At 37.5% G+C, this 21,738-nt stretch overlaps 1 protein-coding gene across 11 annotated transcripts in view; it reads right to left on the minus strand.

Annotated features, from left to right (window-relative positions):
- Positions 1-21,738, minus strand: part of mmd (disintegrin and metalloproteinase domain-containing protein mind-meld) — a 747,894-nt gene that overhangs the window by 79,328 nt on the left and 646,828 nt on the right. For 7 of the 11 annotated variants that reach the window (XR_011443137.1, XR_011443136.1, XM_070281095.1 and 4 more), the window contains 2 exons: positions 13,244-13,402; positions 10,514-10,575 (listed from right to left, as the gene is read on the minus strand). The exons of 2 other annotated variants lie outside the window; for them this stretch is intronic. Coding sequence is in view for 7 of the 9 variants with exons in the window: in XM_070281095.1 (XP_070137196.1) it covers positions 10,514-10,575; positions 13,244-13,402 (221 nt within the window). In the remaining 2 variants the exon portion in view is untranslated. The remainder of the gene's footprint in view (positions 1-10,513; positions 10,576-13,243; positions 13,403-21,738) is intronic. 2 more of the 11 variants (XM_070281124.1, XM_070281181.1) reach the window with 1 other exon arrangement.

The following is a 21,738-nucleotide window of genomic DNA, read 5'->3' on the forward strand; positions in this document are numbered from 1 at the left end:
TCTCTGGCATGATTGTTTGTTTTGGTCTCACTTTCACCACCACCAAGAAACGGTTTCTTTGTATAGGTGTGAACTGCGTTTATTGGTTCTTGCTTTGATACTGTTTCTTTGAGGGCTGCCACGGTTTTTGTTGTTGTCTCATAGGTTTCTGCAACTATAAGCACATCTTCAAGAGTTGGCTGGGACTTCTGAAGAGCAGATGCACGGACGGCATCGTATGGTGTATGTACTATGATCTGATCTCGAATCATTTCATTTACATAGTTAGAAGAACAACCGCTGGCATTACAGACGAATTGGCATTCCCGAGCGATCCCGCGCAAGTCGGCTACCCACTCGCTATGTGCTTGTGAAGTCTTCATCTCCCTTTTAAAAAACTCATAGCGAGCAGCAACAACGTGTCGTTTTGTTGTGAAATGTTCCGTTAACTTGTCTGTGAGTTCCTTGTATGTATACATGTTCAAATTGTTGCTCCCGAACAGATTTTTCAATAGTTCGAATATGTTCGAAAAAAATAAGCCTTTTGCTTTGTTTCTGCACTAACCGAATACGCGTTAAAATTCTTGGTTAACTGTTCCAGGTAAGACTCCCAGTTTTGATTGTCTTTGTCGAATTTGTGGAATGGGGGACACGCAGATAATTCACCCGTGTGGCTTGAATCACCCTGCCCTGGAGAAGTGTTTCTATCCATCATTGCTTGCATCCATTTTTGTTGCTGTTCCATAATGTCTCTTGTAAATGCTTGCTGTTGAGCAAGTATCGATTGGATTAAATCCTCATCTGCCGGCATCTTGATGAAAATCAACGACTACTCGACACGATTTACGCGATTTTACTGTTTTTATCTTTCGACAAAAAACTTTACTTTTTCCTCGTCGCCAATATGTTGTGTTCTTGTTGAGTTCTATTTCAGACTGACTTTATTGTATGCGAAGCTTATAGAGTTACCAGATTCTTAAAGTACTACATAGGTGTATTAGTGTATAGAATGGAGGAGTACAAAACAGATGTGAAATTGACAATATATAACAGTACCGAAAAAATATATACTGCCAATACCTGTATTGACACATTTTCATTCCTAGATGAAGGTTCATCGGTTACACTCATGGAGGAAAATTTTTTCAAAAGGTTAAACATCCAAGATAGTCCGGATCCGATCTGCATGCAGTGGACAAATCAAACGATACGGAGGGAGAACGAATCCGTTAGCTTCAACATAAGAGTCTCCAGCATAGACTCCAGGCTTAACAACATACACACAGCCAGGATTACCATGGCAAACGCTGTACATGAAGGAGTTAGCCAGTAAATACACCCATGGTGCTCTATTCCAACACCCCATTGGAATAGACAATTGGAAACTAGAAGTTCCACGGAGAATAAAACACGGAAGGTGGACAGACCCCATCACATCCAATTGCATGCTAGGCTGGAGAGTACAAGGATCCCGAAACAGCAAAAAAAACTTTTATAGGCACCACTGTCAATGCAGTGTTAAGAAAAGCTTCATCCGCCATTCCAAGGTCTGACGTTTTAATGGCATTCAGAGTCGGCAGATAGCAGTCTGCGGAGCTAAAGCAGAGATGTTCCTCTATATAAGAATAAAAGAAAGTGACATCCATGCACAGCGCTTCCTGTGGATCGATGAGCGAACGCAAAGCCCAAACGTGTACGTAATGCGAGGAATGATGTTTGGTATATCTTACGCCCCTTGTATAGCTCAGTACGTCCGGGATAAAAATGCGGAGAACTACAAAATTCAGTACCCGAGAACCTACGAAGCTATCACTCAGGCTCATTATGTCGACGATTTTATGACAGCCTGAACGACGAGGAGGAAGCCATCAAAGTATCGAAGGCGGTCAATATATTCAGCTGGCGGTTTCCACATCCGAAACTGGCCTTCCAACTCATCCGAAGTCCTAAACGTATTAAATGGAGACATAAAACAGCCCACAAAGGATTTAGGATACGCTGAAAAGGTCTTAGGTATGTTTTGGGATCCAGCAAGCGATACATTTAAAAACGTTTTCAGACGCCCCACTAAAACAGAAGCTCTGCACGTTCTGATGTAAATTTATGACACCCTAGAGATTTTGTCCCGTTACACCATCAGACTTAAAATCCTTGTGTAAGAAACATGGCGGTCGGAGATCGGATAAGATGACGAATTACCAGAACCTTCACAGTTTTGTTGGACCAAATGGTTGAAGATACTCTCCCAGGATAAGTCCGTGAATATTCCACGACATACTCGCCATTGCTAAAGACATCCGACAGTTTCGAACTACACACCTTTGTCGATGCGAGCGAATACGGATATGTGGCTGTTTGCTTCCTGCGTGTTATAAAAGGATCTGACATCACGACATATCTGGTCATCGCCAAGAGTAAAGTCGCTCCCTTGGAACCGCTTTCGATACCTCGAATAAAACTGTTAGCTGCCGTCGTTGGCATTCGCCTGGCTCATAAAACACAACTCATTCGAAACTTGAGCATTCACGAATACACCTTTCGGACAGACTCTAAGACCGACTTGTCATGGTTGGCAATGGATCCTCGGAATATCCATGCTTTTGTAATGCATCGAATTGGTGAGATTATGTAAACAACGAGCGCCGCACAGAGGCGATGGATATCCACACATGAGAACGTCACGGATATGGCTTCGAAAATAATCGCCAAACCTAACCTGGAGCAGTGGACCAGTGGACCGTCGATCCTGAAAACACCCAAAGACCAGTGGCCAAATTTTCAAACGAGTTTGCCTCTGGAAAACGATAATACGAAACTCAAAAGATAATTTTAGCTACCAGAGTGTACACTGTGCAGCCCAGTGAATCTAAAACTAAATATAGAATCGTTCTCACACTTTTTCCTCGTCGCCAATATGTTGTGTTCTTGTTGAGTTCTATTTCAGACTGACTTTATTGTATGCGAAGCTTATAGAGTTACCAGATTCTTAAAGTACTACATAGGTGTATTAGTGTATAGAATGGAGGAGTACAAAACAGATGTGAAATTGACAATATATAACAGTACCGAAAAAATATATACTGCCAATACCTGTATTGACACATTTTCATTCCTAGATGAAGGTTCATCGGTTACACTCATGGAGGAAAATTTTTTCAAAAGGTTAAACATCCAAGATAGTCCGGATCCGATCTGCATGCAGTGGACAAATCAAACGATACGGAGGGAGAACGAATCCGTTAGCTTCAACATAAGAGTCTCCAGCATAGACTCCAGGCTTAACAACATACACACAGCCAGGATTACCATGGCAAACGCTGTACATGAAGGAGTTAGCCAGTAAATACACCCATGGTGCTCTATTCCAACACCCCATTGGAATAGACAATTGGAAACTAGAAGTTCCACGGAGAATAAAACACGGAAGGTGGACAGACCCCATCACATCCAATTGCATGCTAGGCTGGAGAGTACAAGGATCCCGAAACAGCAAAAAAAACTTTTATAGGCACCACTGTCAATGCACTGTTAAGAAAAGCTTCATCCGCCATTCCAAGGTCTGACGTTTTAATGGCATTCAGAGTCGGCAGATAGCAGTCTGCGGAGCTAAAGCAGAGATGTTCCTCTATATAAGAATAAAAGAAAGTGACATCCATGCACAGCGCTTCCTGTGGATCGATGAGCGAACGCAAAGCCCAAACGTGTACGTAATGCGAAGAATGATGTTTGGTATATCTTACGCCCCTTGTATAGCTCAGTACGTCCGGGATAAAAATGCGGAGAACTACAAAATTCAGTACCCGAGAACCTACGAAGCTATCACTCAGGCTCATTATGTCGACGATTTTATGACAGCCTGAACGACGAGGAGGAAGCCATCAAAGTATCGAAGGCGGTCAATATATTCAGCTGGCGGTTTCCACATCCGAAACTGGCCTTCCAACTCATCCGAAGTCCTAAACGTATTAAATGGAGACATAAAACAGCCCACAAAGGATTTAGGATACGCTGAAAAGGTCTTAGGTATGTTTTGGGATCCAGCAAGCGATACATTTAAAAACGTTTTCAGACGCCCCACTAAAACAGAAGCTCTGCACGTTCTGATGTAAATTTATGACACCCTAGAGATTTTGTCCCGTTACACCATCAGACTTAAAATCCTTGTGTAAGAAACATGGCGGTCGGAGATCGGATAAGATGACGAATTACCAGAACCTTCACAGTTTTGTTGGACCAAATGGTTGAAGATACTCTCCCAGGATAAGTCCGTGAATATTCCACGACATACTCGCCATTGCTAAAGACATCCGACAGTTTCGAACTACACACCTTTGTCGATGCGAGCGAATACGGATATGTGGCTGTTTGCTTCCTGCGTGTTATAAAAGGATCTGACATCACGACATATCTGGTCATCGCCAAGAGTAAAGTCGCTCCCTTGGAACCGCTTTCGATACCTCGAATAAAACTGTTAGCTGCCTCGAATAAAACTGTTAGCAGTTGGACGATCCTTATGAGAATATCATAACAAAACCAATTAATTACAATAAGTTTATATACCGAAGTTTATATACCCTTGCAGTTAAAACCGGATATATATCGCAAACATCGGATATAGTTGGCCGATCCTTATGGGAATAGGAATATATAATCCAATTTATTACAATACAAAATCTAAAAAAAGTCCCAAACTTCTATCTTCAAAAATACGAAAGTTGATATTTCTACCAAATACCATTTACGATCGTTCAGTTATATGGCAGCTTTAGGATATAGTCGGCCGATCCTAATGAAATTTGGTAGGTTGGATCAACTGGCCAGAAATAGAATCTGTATTAAGTTTCAGCTTTCTATCTTCAAAAACACGAAAGTTGGGTCATTTCCGATCGTTCAGTTATATGGCAGCTATAAGATATAGTCGGCCGATCCTTATGAAATTTGGCATGTCGTAATAATTTGCCAAAAATAGCTTTCGTGTCAAATTTAAACTCTCTAACTCTAAAAACACCAAAGTTATACCTTTTCCGATCAATCAGTTATATGGCAGCTATAGGATATAGTCAGCCGATCCGGACCGTTCCGACTTATATACTGCGTGCAAAGGAAAGAAGGGTGTGTGCAAAGTTTCAAGTCGATAGCTTCAAAACTGAGAGACTAGTTTGCGTAGAAACAGACAGACGGACAGACGGACAGACGGTCAGACGGACAGACGGACATGCTCATATCAACTCAGGAGGTGATCCTGATCAAGAATATATATACTTTATAGGGTCGGAGATGTCTCCTTCACTGCGTTGCACACTTTTGGACAAAATTATAATACCCTCTGCAAGGGTATAAAAAGTCCCAAACTTCTATCTTCAATAATACCAAAGTTGTTATCTCTACCAAAAACCATTTCCGATCGTTCCGATAGTCGACCGATCGTTATATAATTTGGTAGTTCAGATTAAATCAGTCAGATAATCCGACCTAGCAAATTTCATAACGATCGGTCGACTATATCTTATAGCTGCCATATTACTGAACGATCGGAAATGGTTTTTGGTAGAAAGGTATACCAACTTTGGTATTTTTGAAGATAGAAGCTTTGGACTTTTTTTTAGATATTTTATTGTAATTAATTGGTTTTATTATGATATTCTCATAAGGATCGGCAAACTATATCCGATGTTTGCGATATATACCCGGTTTTAATTGCAAGGGTATATCAACTTTGGCTCCGACGGAAGTTAGCTATTCTTTCTTGTTTTGTGTGGTTTTATTTAAAACTGTCCAAAAGGGACAACCAATAAATATTGTGGCAGAAAACTTGGCTTATGTGTAACTTAAGTTAGAGGTGGAAAAATAAGAATGTCTAAGAGTTATTCCGGATGAGGTTCAGCGGGTGAGTTCTGCGGAGCTACACATCTACAGAGTTCTTAAGGGGGGACATCTGAGTAACAGGCGAAAAAAAACGGATTTTCTCGAATTTTTTTGGCCAAATTAAATAATTATTTAATTAAATGATAAATTAAATTTCTAAATGAGGTTTTATTATATTATATTTGAATAACAAAATACATTTTTTTTTAATAATCGACACACCTAGGATTTTTTCGATATAAAATTTTTTGATGATGATTTTTTGCAAAATGGTGAGTTTTTGAAAAAATTTTTCAATTTTCACGAACAAAAAAAGTCACAAAATTGTTGTGTTCAAATTAGAGTTGTTCAAATTATGTGTTCGGCCAACTCAAAAAAAGCGGTTTCGAGAAAAACGCGTTTAAAGTTTTAAGTACTGTGGGATATACCTGTGAGGCATCGCCGCAGCATGGAAAATTTCGACACTTAGACACTTTGGCCGGACTCTATATTTTGATATGTTATTTTTAAGACCCTAAAGAATTTTTTAAGCGAAAAAAAAAATTTTTTCGGTTTTTTCAAAACTCTACTCAGATGTTCCCCCTCAAAATAAAATCGTATGCATATGCTCCCCTCCCATCAACAAGCTCGACGAAAAAAGTTGTCAGTTTTGGGCCCTTTATTTATACAATCTTCTATACCATAGTCTGTAATATCCACGCAGGCAGGCAGACATGGCTATATGTATATACTTTATGGGCCTAAGTTTCATCAAAGATTATAAAGTACATAGATGGGACATCTCATACAAAAAAAAATTTTCTATGGCGGGTTCCATTGCGCGACAAGTTAAGTTTGAGAAATTTTTCGCGCGATAACGAATGAGGAATAGCCGAGTGGTAGAGTGCTTGGCTTGTGTGCAAAGTAAAACGAGTTCAAACCAGGCTCGGGACATCCATTTTTTTTTAATTTTAAATCTATTTATATTATATTTTTATTCTTTTAATGTGTTTTCCTTGGCAGGCCGCGTCGTGGAGCCCGCTCTCAAATGTTTTTATTTTATCCGTCGTGGAACCCGCTGTAATAATGAAAACATTTGAGAGCGGGTTCCCCGACAAACGGCTGGCAGATGAGAGAGGGGAAGAGAGAATTCTATTTTTTAGATCGTAACATCTTTGGAACGATGAAAGTTTGAAACGTTGTAATCGAACCAATGTGAGAGCGAAGAGACCAGAAATATCTTCTACTATCCTTACTCGTCAGCTCTGTTTTTGGTATGGATTCTAGCGCCTCCTTTAACACCAATTTTAAGTATCTTATAAACAACTTCGAGGGTAGCCTAGATGGATAGTGCGCGCTCCTTATTCTTGGGGTCCTGGGTTCGATTTCATAAGCGGGAGGTTGTTTCAATTTTGATAAAGTTTTAGTTTTATGATTCTTTTTATATTTACTTTTATTTATTTTTTTACTTTTTTACTTTTTATTTTTACGTTATTATTATTATTTTTAATTGCATTCTATTACAATTGTTGTAAAAATGAATGACGGGCGTGTCGGATGCCAAAATGCCGGAAGGACTCCCTTGAAATTTTATTAGCATTTTATTAGCGGGAAATAATGAAGAATAAAACAATTTTACAATTGTAAAATTAAAGAAAAATATTAAAATTAAAGAAAAATAAAACAAAAAATAATTTTAAAAGAAAGAAAAAGTTCAAGGCCTTACGAGGATTTGAACACAGAAAAATTACACATAGAGTAACTACTCTATGCATTACGCTTCCACCCTGTCTCGATCTGCAGCGATTAAAAATACTATTTGTTCTACTAACTACCACACCGGCGCATTGAAAACAGAAACAAGAAATTGAAATTGGAAGCCAAAACCTTTTTACGCCGTCGTGCGAGCAGTCACACATACAAAGGCTCATATTTTTGTTGACGGATACATGTAAAGAGTTCTTAAAATAGAATCGTATGCATGTGCGTTCCGCCCTCACCAACAAGCTCGACGAAAAAAGTTGACCTTTTGGGCCCTGATGTCCCATCTATGTACTTTATAATCTTTGGTTTTATACATAAATGTACACGAGTACAATATTCCCAAGTACTCTACGAGTTTAAAATGGAAGCCTCTCTACGGGTAAAAAAACGGAAGACAGTTAAGTTATAAGTCGATTATTTTTTAACTGAGAGGCCACTTCACGTAGAATCAGTCAAACAGATGTATGGTAGTATGGTAGATCAGAGTGATTGTGATACTGATATCCTTTAATCGGTAATCGTACATCAATCGGCAATAAAACCTATCCCAATCATTAATAGGATCAGGATAAGATAGAAGAATATAGAATGGGATTAAGAACCTACACATTATAGCTTAAATGTCTACAAAAAATTTTATTTTATTTTTTACAGACGTAGTCACTATCCTGGCAGTAATTGTAATGTTTATCATCTGAATCATCTTCTTACCAGTATTTCCTTTCACTTTAAAAGGTTTATAGCTCGAATGTAGAGCCAACAACATGTTTAGGGACAAAAGAGTCAAAGTTGACTTTATTCAGTATATTTTTTGTCAAGGTATCAACCGAGTCTATATATATAAAAGAACAACGTGTTTTATGTTACAACACTTATAAATCAAGAACGGAAGAACAGATTTGAGTGAAAATTGGTAGGGAGGTAGCTTAGAGCCAGGAGAAGGACATAGGATACTTTTTGTCCCGTTCGACAGCGTTCCTCCCTGGCCCATACTTTTTTATTTAGGCAGACAGCTAAGAAGAAAATGTCAAATGTCAAAATGTCAGTTACAAACGAAGTCAAATTCATAGTCAGGCTCTCAAATTTAACAACGAACCAAAAAGATTGTGTTGCGCTTCCGGGAAAGTGAAATTGCCTCAACTTGAAGCACCACTAGAGCCTCTGCACTCTCTATTGATATTTGTAAGAAATCAATATTAAAACTATTTCTATTAAATAAATAATTAACAAGTGGATTGAAGTGAAGTGAAGTTTAATTAATAATGCCGCGACCAAGACGATCGAATCTTTCCCGACAAAGCCGTAATGCAAGAAGAATACAAAATACTGCATATGAAAGGACTGAAGAAGAACGAGAAATTGCACGTGAACAGAGCCGCAATAGTAAGGCTCGACTTCGTGCTTCTCAAATAGATTTTAATTTGCGACGAAAAATTTTAGCTGATTTGAATCGAGCTGCGTTTCGATACGATTGCAGCAATGATTACAGCTTGCATCCTAGCGTTTGCATTGGGCAAATGGACGTTGTTTGCGAGTATTGTGGTGCATTAAAGTTTTCCGGAGAAACGCCTGGATTATGCTGCGTTAATGATAAAGTGAAGTTGCCAGTAATTCCAAGATCTGCGGCTGCCGACGAAATAAACGCTTGCCTCAAATCGTCAAATCTATGGCGCTATGTGAAGAAACTGCAGCTGATAACAAACATGAGAGTTACATTGCTTTATGATACATCTGCTGAAGATTTCTCGGAGCAATTTCTGACTATCGGTAATGGTCAAGTACCTGTCGATGAATCGAGCGGATTAATATCATTTCCAAATAATTTTTGTAATTTTGTCTCATCAAAAGACGAACTTATCAACAATGTATTTCCAAATATTATTTCTAACTACAAAAATAATGAATGGTTGAGTGAGCGAGCAATTTTAGCGGCTAAGAATAAAGATGTAGATGACCTGAACTACATAATTCAAAATAAGATCATTGGAACAATGCATTCATTCAAATCTATTGACTGCGTCACAAATGAAGATGAAGCCACCAACTATCCAATTGAATTTTTAAACTCTTTGGACGTGCCTGGCTTACCACCGCACAATTTACGCCTAAAGGTTGGCTCCGTAGTAATCATGCTTCGAAACATAAACCAACCAAAACTGTGCAACGGTACGCGTTTGGTGGTTAGTAAATTGATGAACAATGTAATTTACGCTACGATAATGATAGGAAAATTCAAAGGTGGGGAAGTTCTAATTCCGAGGATCCCGATGATCCCAACCGATATGCCGTTTGAATTTAAAAGACTTCAATTTCCGATACGTCTTGCATTTGCCATGACAATCAACAAATCACAAGCCCAATCCTTAAAAGTTTGTGGTTTAAATCTAGAACATTCATGTTTTTCCCATGGTCAATTATACGTGGCATGTTCACGGGTCGGAAAACCATCTGCGTTGTTTGTTTTTGCGCCTGATAATAAAAAAAAAAATGTCGTGTATCACAAGGTGCTTGAGTGAAGAGCAACCTATATACTAAAATACAGAAATAATAATGAATGATTAAGGAGGAGAAACAAAGAATATTGTATACCCACAAGTATTACAGAATTTAATTAATTTGAAAATTATTCTTTTTTGTTTGACTTTTTTTTTATGCGTGCAACAACAATATGCCACAGCGAAACGTGGCAGGGTACTGCTAGTTAATTATAAAGGAGAAAACCGCTTCTTTTGAACTAGCTTTGTAATCCGAGAACGAACATCTTTAGGTTCTTAACTTACACAGATAATATTTATATAATCTGGCATGTAATATCTAAGATCGTGTTTTATAAAATTAAATTTTGGTAATTTTATTAATATATTTTAAATAAAAATGTGTGTAAAAATATAGCAGAACATTTAATTGGTAAATACAATATATTAACCTGCATGGGACTGTTCATCTTCGCCTCCTGATGTGTATCGACGTCCATGTATACCCTTTTCCCTGTAAAAAAAAAAATGAAATCGAATAGAGTAATAAATAACAATAGTTTTCAACCAAGATGCTAGGTAAACGTTTTGAGATAATTTTTTATGGCTCCTTTGAACCATAAAAAAGCTCCTACTCCTTTGAACTTTTAAAAAAGCTCCTACATTAAAAAAAGGACGTTGCAATACAATAATTGTATAATAGTTTAATTTTTATTTTTTTTTATACTCTTGCAGAGCGCATTTTTATTTTAGTCAAAAGAGTGCAACGTATGCAAGAGTGTGTGAAAGAGACATCTTCGACCCTATAAAGTATATATATTAGGGCGGGTTAATTTGTTTCTGTCAAAAAATCCTGAAAATCGTCTTCCATAATTGGAATCTACGAAGAATTCTAAGAAAATTTCACCATGAAACCATGTGTATAAAATAAATTCCTAGCTCGCGCCGTGAAGCTTAAAGATTTCACTATGAGATAAATAAGGTATTTCGAGCTATTTAAGGCATTTTAATGTATTAAAAAAAACCTACGCATTTCCTTATTATGTTGGAGTCAATTCTGATTCATCTTTTCACAAAAAATTTTATAATTTTTTTTAAATTTATTTAACTTATAATTATTTTTAATTCGACAAAGTTAGTTTAACTAGCCATGTACTGAGCCTCATATAAGAAAGTAGAAGCAATGCGTCTGTAACTTTTTAACGAAGTAGGGTATCGGTCTGAAAATTGAAATATATATTTAAAGGCATTTTAAGCAACTAAATAAAAGTAGGCGTGGCATGATAAAGGGCGGAATTTAATTTTATTTTTGATCTGAGGGATCAAAATCTGAGAGAATATGTAAACAAAGCAATCCAAAACAATGCATTCTTCGCCCATACAGAAAATATTTTGTTTACAATGCTTTTCGATGAAAGAAAAACAGTTCGCGAAAGTGAAATTAAAAAAATTATGTATTATTGCGAGAAATTATATGACCCAACTAAACTTAGATCTTATATAAAGAATCGCATTAATTTCGATTGCACCGATTATATGCATTTAGTTGACTTGGATAATGACGACATCTTATTTGAAGCTCCATTTACTGCAAACATCCCACACGATCACATAATCGTGTATATAAAAATATAAATACATAATTCTTGGAATACATGGAATACATAAATTCTGCTGAAATAACACTGCCAGATCCAGCAATTCCATCGCACATTCAGGGGACCGAACGATGTGGCAGTTGTTAACACATGTCTCACGACGAGTTATGCCACAGTATCGAGATTCTGTTGTCGTTGACTTTAGAAAGTCGTTCCAAAGTTCCTCAAATCGAGTCAAAGAAAGACTTGAGATTCTAATAAGATGACGTTATATTCCAAATAAACAAAATGCAAAAATTACCTACTTGTTGGAAATAAACTTTATAGTAAAAAATAAAATAAATTCCGCCCTTTATCATGCCACGCCTACTTTTATTTAGTTGCTTAAAATGCCTTTGAATATATATTTCAATTTTCAGACCGATACCCTACTTCGTTAAAAAGTTACAGACGCATAGCTCCTACTTTCTTATATGAGGCTCAGTACATGGCTAGTTTGGCTAATTTTGTCGAATTAAAAATAATTATAAGTTTAAAAATTAAAAAAAAAAATTTTAAAATTTGTTGTAAAAAGATGAATCTGAATTGACTCCAACATAATTGGAAAATGCGTGTTTTTTTTTAATACATTAAAATGCCTTAAATACCTCGAAATACCTTATGTACCTCATAGTGAAATCTTTATGCTTCACGGCGCGAACTAGGAATTTATTTTATACACATGGTTTCATGGTGAAATTTTCTTAGAATTCTTCGTAGATTCCGATTATGGGGGACGATTTTTGCGAAAAAAAATTGACCCACCCTAATATATATTCTCGATCAGGATCACCTTCTAAGTTTAAATAAGCTCTCCGTCTGCCTGTTTCTACGCAAACTTTGCGCACACCCTTCTTTCTTTTACACACAGCATATAAGTCGGAATGGTCGGAATCGGGCGACAATATCCTATTGGTACCATATAACTGATTAATCGGAAATTCCATAACTTTGATGTTTTTAAAGTTAGAGAAATATTTTCTATGGATCCTTATTTTCGCAAAATAATACGGCAAACCCAATTTTATAAAGATCGGCCGACTATATCCCAAATATAAAATAGGATATCCTAAATAACGGTATAACTGAACGATCGGAAATGACCCAACTTTCGTGTTTTTTTAAATTAAAAGTTGGAAAGTTAGATTACATAATAATCGGCCGTCTAATCTTATTGTTGCCATATAACCGAACGATTGGAAATGGTATTTGGTAAAATTACCAACTTTGGTATTTTTAAAGATGGAAGCTTGGGACTATTTTTTTAGGTTTTTTATTCCAATAAATTGGTTTTATTAAGATTGTCTCATAAGGATCGGCAAAATATATCCGATATTCGCGATATATATTCGATTTTAACTGCAAGGGTATATTAACGTCGGCTCTGCCCAAAGTTAGCTTTGCTTTCTTGTTAAATTCTCAAAATGATTTTCAAACCCACATATTAGGAATTTTTTATAAAAAAAAGCTCAAAATTTTTTCGTGTAGACCGTAGTTACCGTAATATTTATGTTTTGAAACGCTCGATCATTTTTGGATACTTACCTGAAACCAGTCTGATTGGCGTACACTAACTTGCTAGATCCATCCAGTGAAACCTCTTCAACGGAATTATGATTGGGTGCTGATAATGGACCTCCATAGTTTTTTGTAATCGGCTTCTTTGCATAAGGCGGATCGTACTTAAGTGTCGTTGTTTTGCGTCTTTGTTGATGTAAGCATCCGAAATCATGTTTATTTATTATTATTATATATTATTATTTTATATATTTTGCATACACACAGGACATATAATATTTAAATTAGTTTTAACATTTTTATATTTATGGTTATATTTAATTATAATAGTTATGAATTAGAATTTACACAGAAACGATTTCGTCAAAGTGAATCAGTTTGAGTAACTCAGGTTTTTTAGATCAGTATAGATATGAATTTATTTTAGTTTGTTCGGTTTGTAAATATATAATAAAAAGCACCTTGATTTACACAACTCACAGACCCACATTTACAATAATTAAAAAAAAGTGAAGAATATTTTAAACCATTTAAGTGAAGTTTAAAAACTTTCAATTTCATTTAATTGCGTTATTTCTAACTTAAATTTTTTTAAGTCATTTAAAAGGATTTTTTTATAAACTGCTTTTATTAGGTAAAAGTCATAAAGTAATAATTGGAATAATATTGAGTTTGTTTGCGTTAACTTATAGAGAGTACGAGAAAATATTTCCGGTATTCTCTTTGGTACCCAAACCGGTACGTACAAATGTTGAAAAAGGTATGCTTATATCAACGCAGATCAAGAATATATATATACGTTTTAGGGTAGTAGATGTCTCCTTCATTACGTTGCTCCAAATGTTATAGAAAAACGGACTAAAATGCACTTTGCAATCACACAGGCCGACAAGAAAAAGTCTCCACGCATATTTACACCTGCTCCATACTCTTTAGGCTCTCTTGGACCAAAGTCCAGAACAACAAAAGTTTCATTACCTGAAATGTGATCGTTTCGAATCTTAAATGTTCTAAGTAAAATTAATAAATGGCATCCAGCTGTTACCATATCTTCCATATCTTTGGAATACGCATTAAAAGATCAAATACATTTTTATACAGCTATTTTCGTGCATCTATGATTTATACCCAGCAATTTTTTGTATGGAAGTTGTTTGTTTCTAATTGAAATAAAGCGAGTATAATATTTTCTAAAAATATGTGGTCATGTAATATATTTTAAAATCTTATACATTTTTTTTTTCTTATGTATACCGCGGAAACTATGGGTAAAAGTTTGAGAAGTAATTAAAATTGGATTTTTTCGGCCTGTGTCATTTAACTAAAATTGATTGGAAATTTCTTTAAATTTTTCTTCTATCGAAGTATCTGCGGATTCTTTTTACGGAGTAGTTTATAACGCGTTCAACACTTTTGTTTCTGAAGTCTCATTATCAACAAAACCACTTTGGTTGATAATCACCTTTCTCGTCTCAAGAACAGGAAACAAGAGCTTACAAAAAGTTTTTAGGTTTTCTTGTTTCATTAGTAAAACTTTGCATATAACCAGTTTACCATCCCTAAAAATAAACTATTAACGTTATATTGCGATTTATTTTTATTTTTTGGCAATATTAAACTTAAATATATTTTTTCCCTGACTTTTAACATTATTTCCGATTCCTCTGAACTGGGTATTGATAATCTCTTTTCTTCGTTTTTTCAATTAACTTATTTGTCCGCTTCATATGATCTCAACTCTAATTATTCCTATAGAATATTCCCTATAACTATAACAAATCTTGCAGTGGATGACTTCCTATCTACCTAACACGCTCGCAGCATGTTTTGCTTAAAAACATCTCGCCACAGATAATAAACGATTCAACTACCAACGTTTCGTCCCGCAAAATAGTCACTTAGGAGTGTTTTTCCTCTTTGTTTTCTTTTGAACGACTTATCTAGTGTCTTGAGTTATGCTACTACATTTATTTATGCTGATGGTGCCATGTTATGTTTTTTTTTTTACACCATTTTATTCACAGACACTTGCAATTAGATCTTGGTGAAGCCTTTTTTTTGTGTTCTAAGGTTATGACGTTTAATCGCTATGTGCCTCACATCGTCTCGTACTCACTTGGGATTAACGTTCTAGATCGTATTCCTTAATAAACGATCTTGGAGTCCTTTTTAACCAAAAGCTGTCGTTTGATTTTTTTTTTTAGTTTTAGGTGCATCTTCTTGCATTCGATGTGTTTACGCCAGGTTAGTTGTCTATCAAGGTGGACGCCCAGGTACGTTACTTCGTTAGCTTAAGGGATCTGCATACCGTTTAGTAAAAGCGGAGGACATGTTTGTCTATTAAGAGTAAAAATAACATTTTTACACTTTTGTTCGTTTGCTTCAATGCGCCAGTCGGACAGCCACCTTTTCACTACTATGTGATGATTAGCGAGTTGGTTTGTTGCTTGGGTTGGGCATCTGGAGCGATTAAGGATAGCGGTATCCTCGGAGAACGTTGACGTTGTTAGTTGTTCGTTCGTACGGCCGAATGCGCTTCCTTGTGGAACTCCAGCTTCGATTATGTAGTCGCCCGAAGTAGCTGCGTTATTTCTCACTGAAATTTCCCTATTGTAGGGTTATGATTCCAGAATGATAATGATAATGGTCAATGATCATTATGATAATGCATTTCTTCCACTTTTTTGGGAAATAGACAAGATTAATGATCCCATTAAATAGTTAACAGACGACCTCAATAGCGCATTTTGGAAGTTCGATCACATCTTTGGCGTCAGTAGGTCACCACAGGGAGCCTTTTTTGGTTTTACCCCTCTTATGACTTTTTCGATTTCGTTCGGCCGGAATGAAGGTGCGGCTGGCTGAGGGGAGGACTCTGGCTGAATTTCTGGCAGGAGGAATGAATTTGAGGCTGGGTTTGGCTGGAAGACACTTTGGAGATGTGTGGCGAATGTTTCAGCTCGGTCTTCGTCGCTGCAAGCCCAGCATCCCGAAGAGTTTCTTATCGGGGTGGTCGTTTCAATTGGGGCGCTAAGTGCTTGTTGGCGAGAGATTCTGGATGTACCTCAGCTGTGCATTTTCTTCCTGTTGGTGAAGAGCCTGGTCGAGTCATCGGGTTGCATCCTTAAACCGTTGTTTTGAAGCTGGTGATCTGCTGTTTTGCCAATCCCGACGCTTTTCCAATCACCTCTTTTCTCGCACGAGCTGTTCGATTTGCTGATTAGATTTGAAGTGTTTGTTTCGGTCTACATCTTTCCTATGAGGAATAGAGATTTTAGCTGCCGCAACGAGTTAGAAGTCAGGGCGCTCGTAGTGTAGTCGATGTCCGATTCCATGTTAAATTCCGAGGCGAGTTCTATGTGGGCACTCACGTACATTTTGTATTTTAGCCAGTTCGTTTTTGGCGTCTTCAGGCTGAAGGGGTGTTCGGTTATTTCTGGGTCTGATGATAAATCCGAGACTGCTTTGGCACTTATTAGATTGCGAGGTATGTTTTTTGTCACTGCAAAATCAATAAGGTCTGGGAGCTTTCGTGAGTCTGTTGGCCAGTATGTGGAACTTCCAGGGGAAACGTAGTCCAGTTTATTTTTCACATTTATAATTGCATTGTACAATTGTCTTCCTTTGGGAGTCACTAGACGTGATCCCCAGTGCGTATGTTTGGCGTTGTAGTCTCCTGCGGCTATAAATCGATCCCCAAGTGAATTGTAGAAGTCCATAAATTGTCCTTCCGAGATTGAGAAACGAGGAGGGCAGTAAACGGCAGCGATTGAAAGGATTCCGTTGCTTGACTGAATTTGTATCGATGTGGCCTGCAAGAAGTTTGTTGCAAACCTTTTGTGAAAGTGGTGTTTAATGCGTTCTCTGATTAGAACTCCAGTTCCGCCGTGGGCTTTCCCATCTGGATGATCTGTGCGGTAGATTGTGTAGCCTCTTATATGAAAGTTGTATTTGCTTGTAAGATGCATTTCCACCAGTAGCATAACATCAATATGGTTTTCGGTTATGAATTGTGATAATTCTAGTTTATGCCGTGGGACACCATTGGCCTTCCACATTGATATTCGTAGAGCCTGCATAGATTATTTAGACTGTTGTGCTACGAGCAGCTGTATCACCATGTTCTGTTTTTGAACAAGCGTTTGCATGGTCGTTTTCATGAATGACATAAGCTCCATCATACTTTGTTGGAGGGTAAGCATCATAGTTTCCATTTTGCTGTGTGGCTGTTCTGGGGCCTGTTGAGCGCTTTGAGAGTTAGGTTGAATTGGAATTTCCCTTCCAGATCGTAGAGCATCGGCGTAGGAGAAGCCGTTGGTGGTGTTTTGTGGACCGAATGAGGATCTCGCAGCTTTGGCGAAGAAGACGTCTGGCGTGGTTTTTGACGAAACGTACGCATTCTGTGGATTTTGGTTGCGCGTTGCGGTCGCTTGACGCATGCGACTCTTTAACTCCTTATACACCATACATCCTCTATAGTTTGCTGTATGGCTGCCTCCGCAGTTTCCACATTTCTTCACGGTACTGTCCTTGTTTGTAGTGCAGCAAGCGGACTTGTGGGCGTCCCCGCAGACTACACAGACAGCCCGAAGTGTGCAGTAAGACCTTGTGTGTCCATACTCTTGAGAGTTAGTGCATTGCACTGGACCGTTGCGTTTATGTGGCTCCTAAACAGTGATTTTCCGATGCAAAAGATATTGCAGGTTGTAGATTGGGTGGACTTCGTTCTTCGTCAGCGACCTGCTTTCTGGCTCGAGCTCGACCTTGAAGAGGGGTTGTGACTTTTTATCTTTATTTAGAATGTTAATAACATTCTTGGCGGCGAAGCCCTTTTCTTTAAGGGCTTTTTAATTCCTCGGCGGTAACATCAGGTTCTATTCCCTTTACTACCACTTGTAGGCCCTTACTGCTTTTCAGCTGGTACGTGTAATAGTTTTTCTGTACAGTGTCCAGATATTTGAACACGATTCGGAAGTGCTCTTCAGTCTTGGTTTGCACTTTTGTTTCATGGATGTTCCCTTTGATAAGCGGAACAACATGAAAGTTGTCACCGTTCCCGATCAACGACGCAATTTTGTTGACCAGGGCACTCGAGCTTTTTTCCCTAATATAGATTGGAGGGGGCTTGGGTTTTTTTTGCGGTGTCTTGGGCTGGTTGGTTTTCCTCAGCCTCCGCCAGTAGGGCAAATCTGTTAGTAGTGGATCTGTCTGGTTCTTTATCGATATTCAGGACACGGTTAATTTTTTTTTTTTTTTAGCCTTTTTTGGTTTCAGACGTCTTATGACTTTTTCAATTTCAATCGGCCGGAACGAAGGTGTAGTTGTCAGAGAGGTAGCTTATGGCTGAATTAGTGGCAGGAGGAATGAATTAGAGGCAGGGATTGGCTGGAAGATACTTTGGAGATGTGTAGCACATGATTCAGCTTTATCGTCGTCGTGATCGTTTTAATTGCGCTAAAATTTGGGTAGGCCCTCCAAGGGGGTACTTTGTACTTGTTGGCGAAAGATTCTGGATGTACCTCAGCTGTTGCTTTGAACCTGGTGATCTGCTGTTTTGCTAATCACGACGCGTGCGCCCCTTTTCTAGCACGAGCTGTTCGATTTGCTGATTAGATTTGTTTGGTCTACTTCCTTCTCTTAAGGAGTAGAGATTTTAGCCGCCGCAACGAGTACTTCTTTCAGGGCGCTCGTAGTTTAGTCGATTTTCGATTCCATGTTAAGCTCCGAGTCGTGCAATTAACATATCTCATTGGCAGTTAAAAACCTTGGGGTGTGCTAGCTTTTATCAAACGTTTGTCAAAAGAATTTGATAATCCTTTCACTGCTAAAATTCTATATGTCTATTTGGTTCGTTAGTTCTTAGAATACGGTTCGTGCGTTTGGAGTCCACAACACTCTGTTCATCAAAAAGAGTATTAAATCTGCTTAACAGCAGTTTATTTTTTTTATAATTAAAAAATGTAAGCTGGGACACTTTTAAATGCCGACAGGTAAATAGTTGCCGTCTAAAATTATTAAACCTACCTCCACTGCTAGACAGTCGTACTTTTGCTGTCCAAACAGGGTAACTAGATCCTACCGACCTCTCTGGGTTACAATTTTTTTACATTATTTCGACGAACATAATCCCTTTCATGTTTTTTGTAAGAATTAAAATCTTTGTTTCCCGTATGCCTATTTCTTATTTTTTCAACCTACATTGCATCTTTATTAGCATAATTTAGCCTTTTATTAATTTTCTTTTGATTACAATAACCTTAGTTATTATCTCTATCCTTAAACCCTTGCAAAGGGTATTATAATTTTTGTCAAAAGTGTGCAACGCAGTGAAGGAGACATCTTCGACCTTAAAAAGTACATATATTCTTGATCAGGATCACCTCCTGAGTTGATATGAGCATGTCCGTCTGTCCGTCTGTCTGTCTGTCCGTTTCTACGCGAACTAGTCTCTCAGTTTTGAAGCTATCGTCTTGAAACTTTGCACACACCGTTCTTTCCTTTGCACGCAGTATATAAGTCGGAACGGCCGGGATCGGCCGACTATATCGTATAGCTGCCATATAACTGATTGATCGGAAATGGTATAACTTTGGTGTTTTTAGAGTTAGAGACTTCAAATTTGACATGAGAGCTATTTTTGGCAACAAATTACGACATGCCAAATTTTATAAGGATCGGCCGACTATATCTTATAGCTGCCATATAACTGAACGATCGGAAATGACCCAACTTTCGTGTTTTTGAAGATAGAAAACTGGAACTTGGTACAGATTATATTTTTGGTCAGTTAATCCGACCTAGGTAATTTCATTAGGATCGGCCAACTATATCCTATAGCTGCCATATAACTGAACGATCGGAAATGGTATTTGGTAGAAATATCAACTTTTGTATTTTTGAAGATAGAAGCTTGGGACATTTTTTTAAATGTTTTATTGTAATTAATATGTTTTATCATGATGTAATCAAAAGGATCGGTCAACTATATCCGATGTTTGCGATATATATCCGGTTTTAACTGCAAGGGTATGTCAACTTCGGCTCCGTCCGAAGTTAGCTTCGCTTTCTTGTTATTTAAAAATTTTACATAAATGTCCCCAAAGTCGGCCCAATTACTATATCATTCCTATTTGATAAAATATATAAAAAATTGAAACTGAAACTGCCTGTAAGCAATTTAGGGCTTTGTGCAAAGTTTCAACTTTTTAAAACTTTAGTATTCATGTAAAATGCATAGAAACAAACGGATATGCTTCAATTTTATCTACTCGACGCATTTTAATGTAATTTAGTTGGTCAAAAGACAAAATCTTAGCTGATCTAACAAAATCCAACTAATCTTATCCAATCTTAACTGATTTAATGACCAGAAAAGGTTTATTTACTAAACAAAAGGACTAATAAGCCCATTTTAATTACCAATAAACAAAACGCTAACATTTCTTCGCTTGGGGGATGACCATTCTTCATTCGTTCACTGCTTACAGCCACACATATATATAATACATATTATGCCTAGTGCCACCACTGCATAGAGGGTCGAAGATGTCTCTCTCGCTGATCTACGCTTTTTTATCTACGCCTTTGAGCGTTGATCGTTTTTAAACGCTGAGAGCGGCTGATTTTTTTAAAGAAGCAATAAAAGCGTCCTACATTCCTGTACATTTTTGCCAGTGTAGGTGATTCCGAGCATTGAAAGTCAGTTTTGTGGTGGCCCTACACTAAAAAAGTTTGCCACGATGTATTGAATAAATTGACAATCAGCCAGTAAAAAGCGTCCGATATTCAATTAACAGAACATTTCAATAAATTTGGCATGTGATTTCTTCTATGTTTGTTGGTACGGGCACAGTGGTGCTTTGGGCAAAACTGTTGGGCACCAACTGTTGTAATAGTTGTAAATGAAAAATGTGTGTCGAAAAAAGTTTGACCACCTTTGAAAAAAAGTGAACCCCTTCTGAGTCAATATAAGTCAAACATTCTATCCATCTGCCTGTTTTTTTTCGCGAAATAGTCTCTCAGTTTTAAAGCTATGTTTTTATGCTTTTCAGTCGGACTATAAAAGCAACGAAGCTGCTTGCTGGCAAACCAAGTTTGAACATTTTTTAAATCGAACAACTACATATATCATATAAATTTAATAGAAACAAGCCGGTTAACTTTTTTTATTTTACGTCGGCATACGTCGTTCTTATTATACATACGTCGCTTCTTATGGTCGGCACCCAATACATTAATAAAATTTTAACGCACTAGTATTAGAAAAGAATAGCAGAAAGCAGGCTGTGAGCATGACGTCTCAGACATTTATACTGTGTGTGTGTGTGGCAGAGCTCGGGCAAACGGCCGAGATCGGCTGACTATATCTTATAGCTTCCATATTACTGATTGTTCGGAAATGGTATAACTTTGGTGTTTTTAGAGTTAGAGAGTTCAAATAATATGACCCACAAAATTTCAAAAGGATCGGCCGACTATATTTTATAGCTGCCATATAACTGAACGATCGGAAATTACCCAAC

The sequence above is a fragment of the Drosophila bipectinata genome, chromosome XL (assembly GCF_030179905.1).
Source record: "Drosophila bipectinata strain 14024-0381.07 chromosome XL, DbipHiC1v2, whole genome shotgun sequence".
NCBI classification, from domain to species: domain Eukaryota; kingdom Metazoa; phylum Arthropoda; class Insecta; order Diptera; family Drosophilidae; genus Drosophila; species Drosophila bipectinata.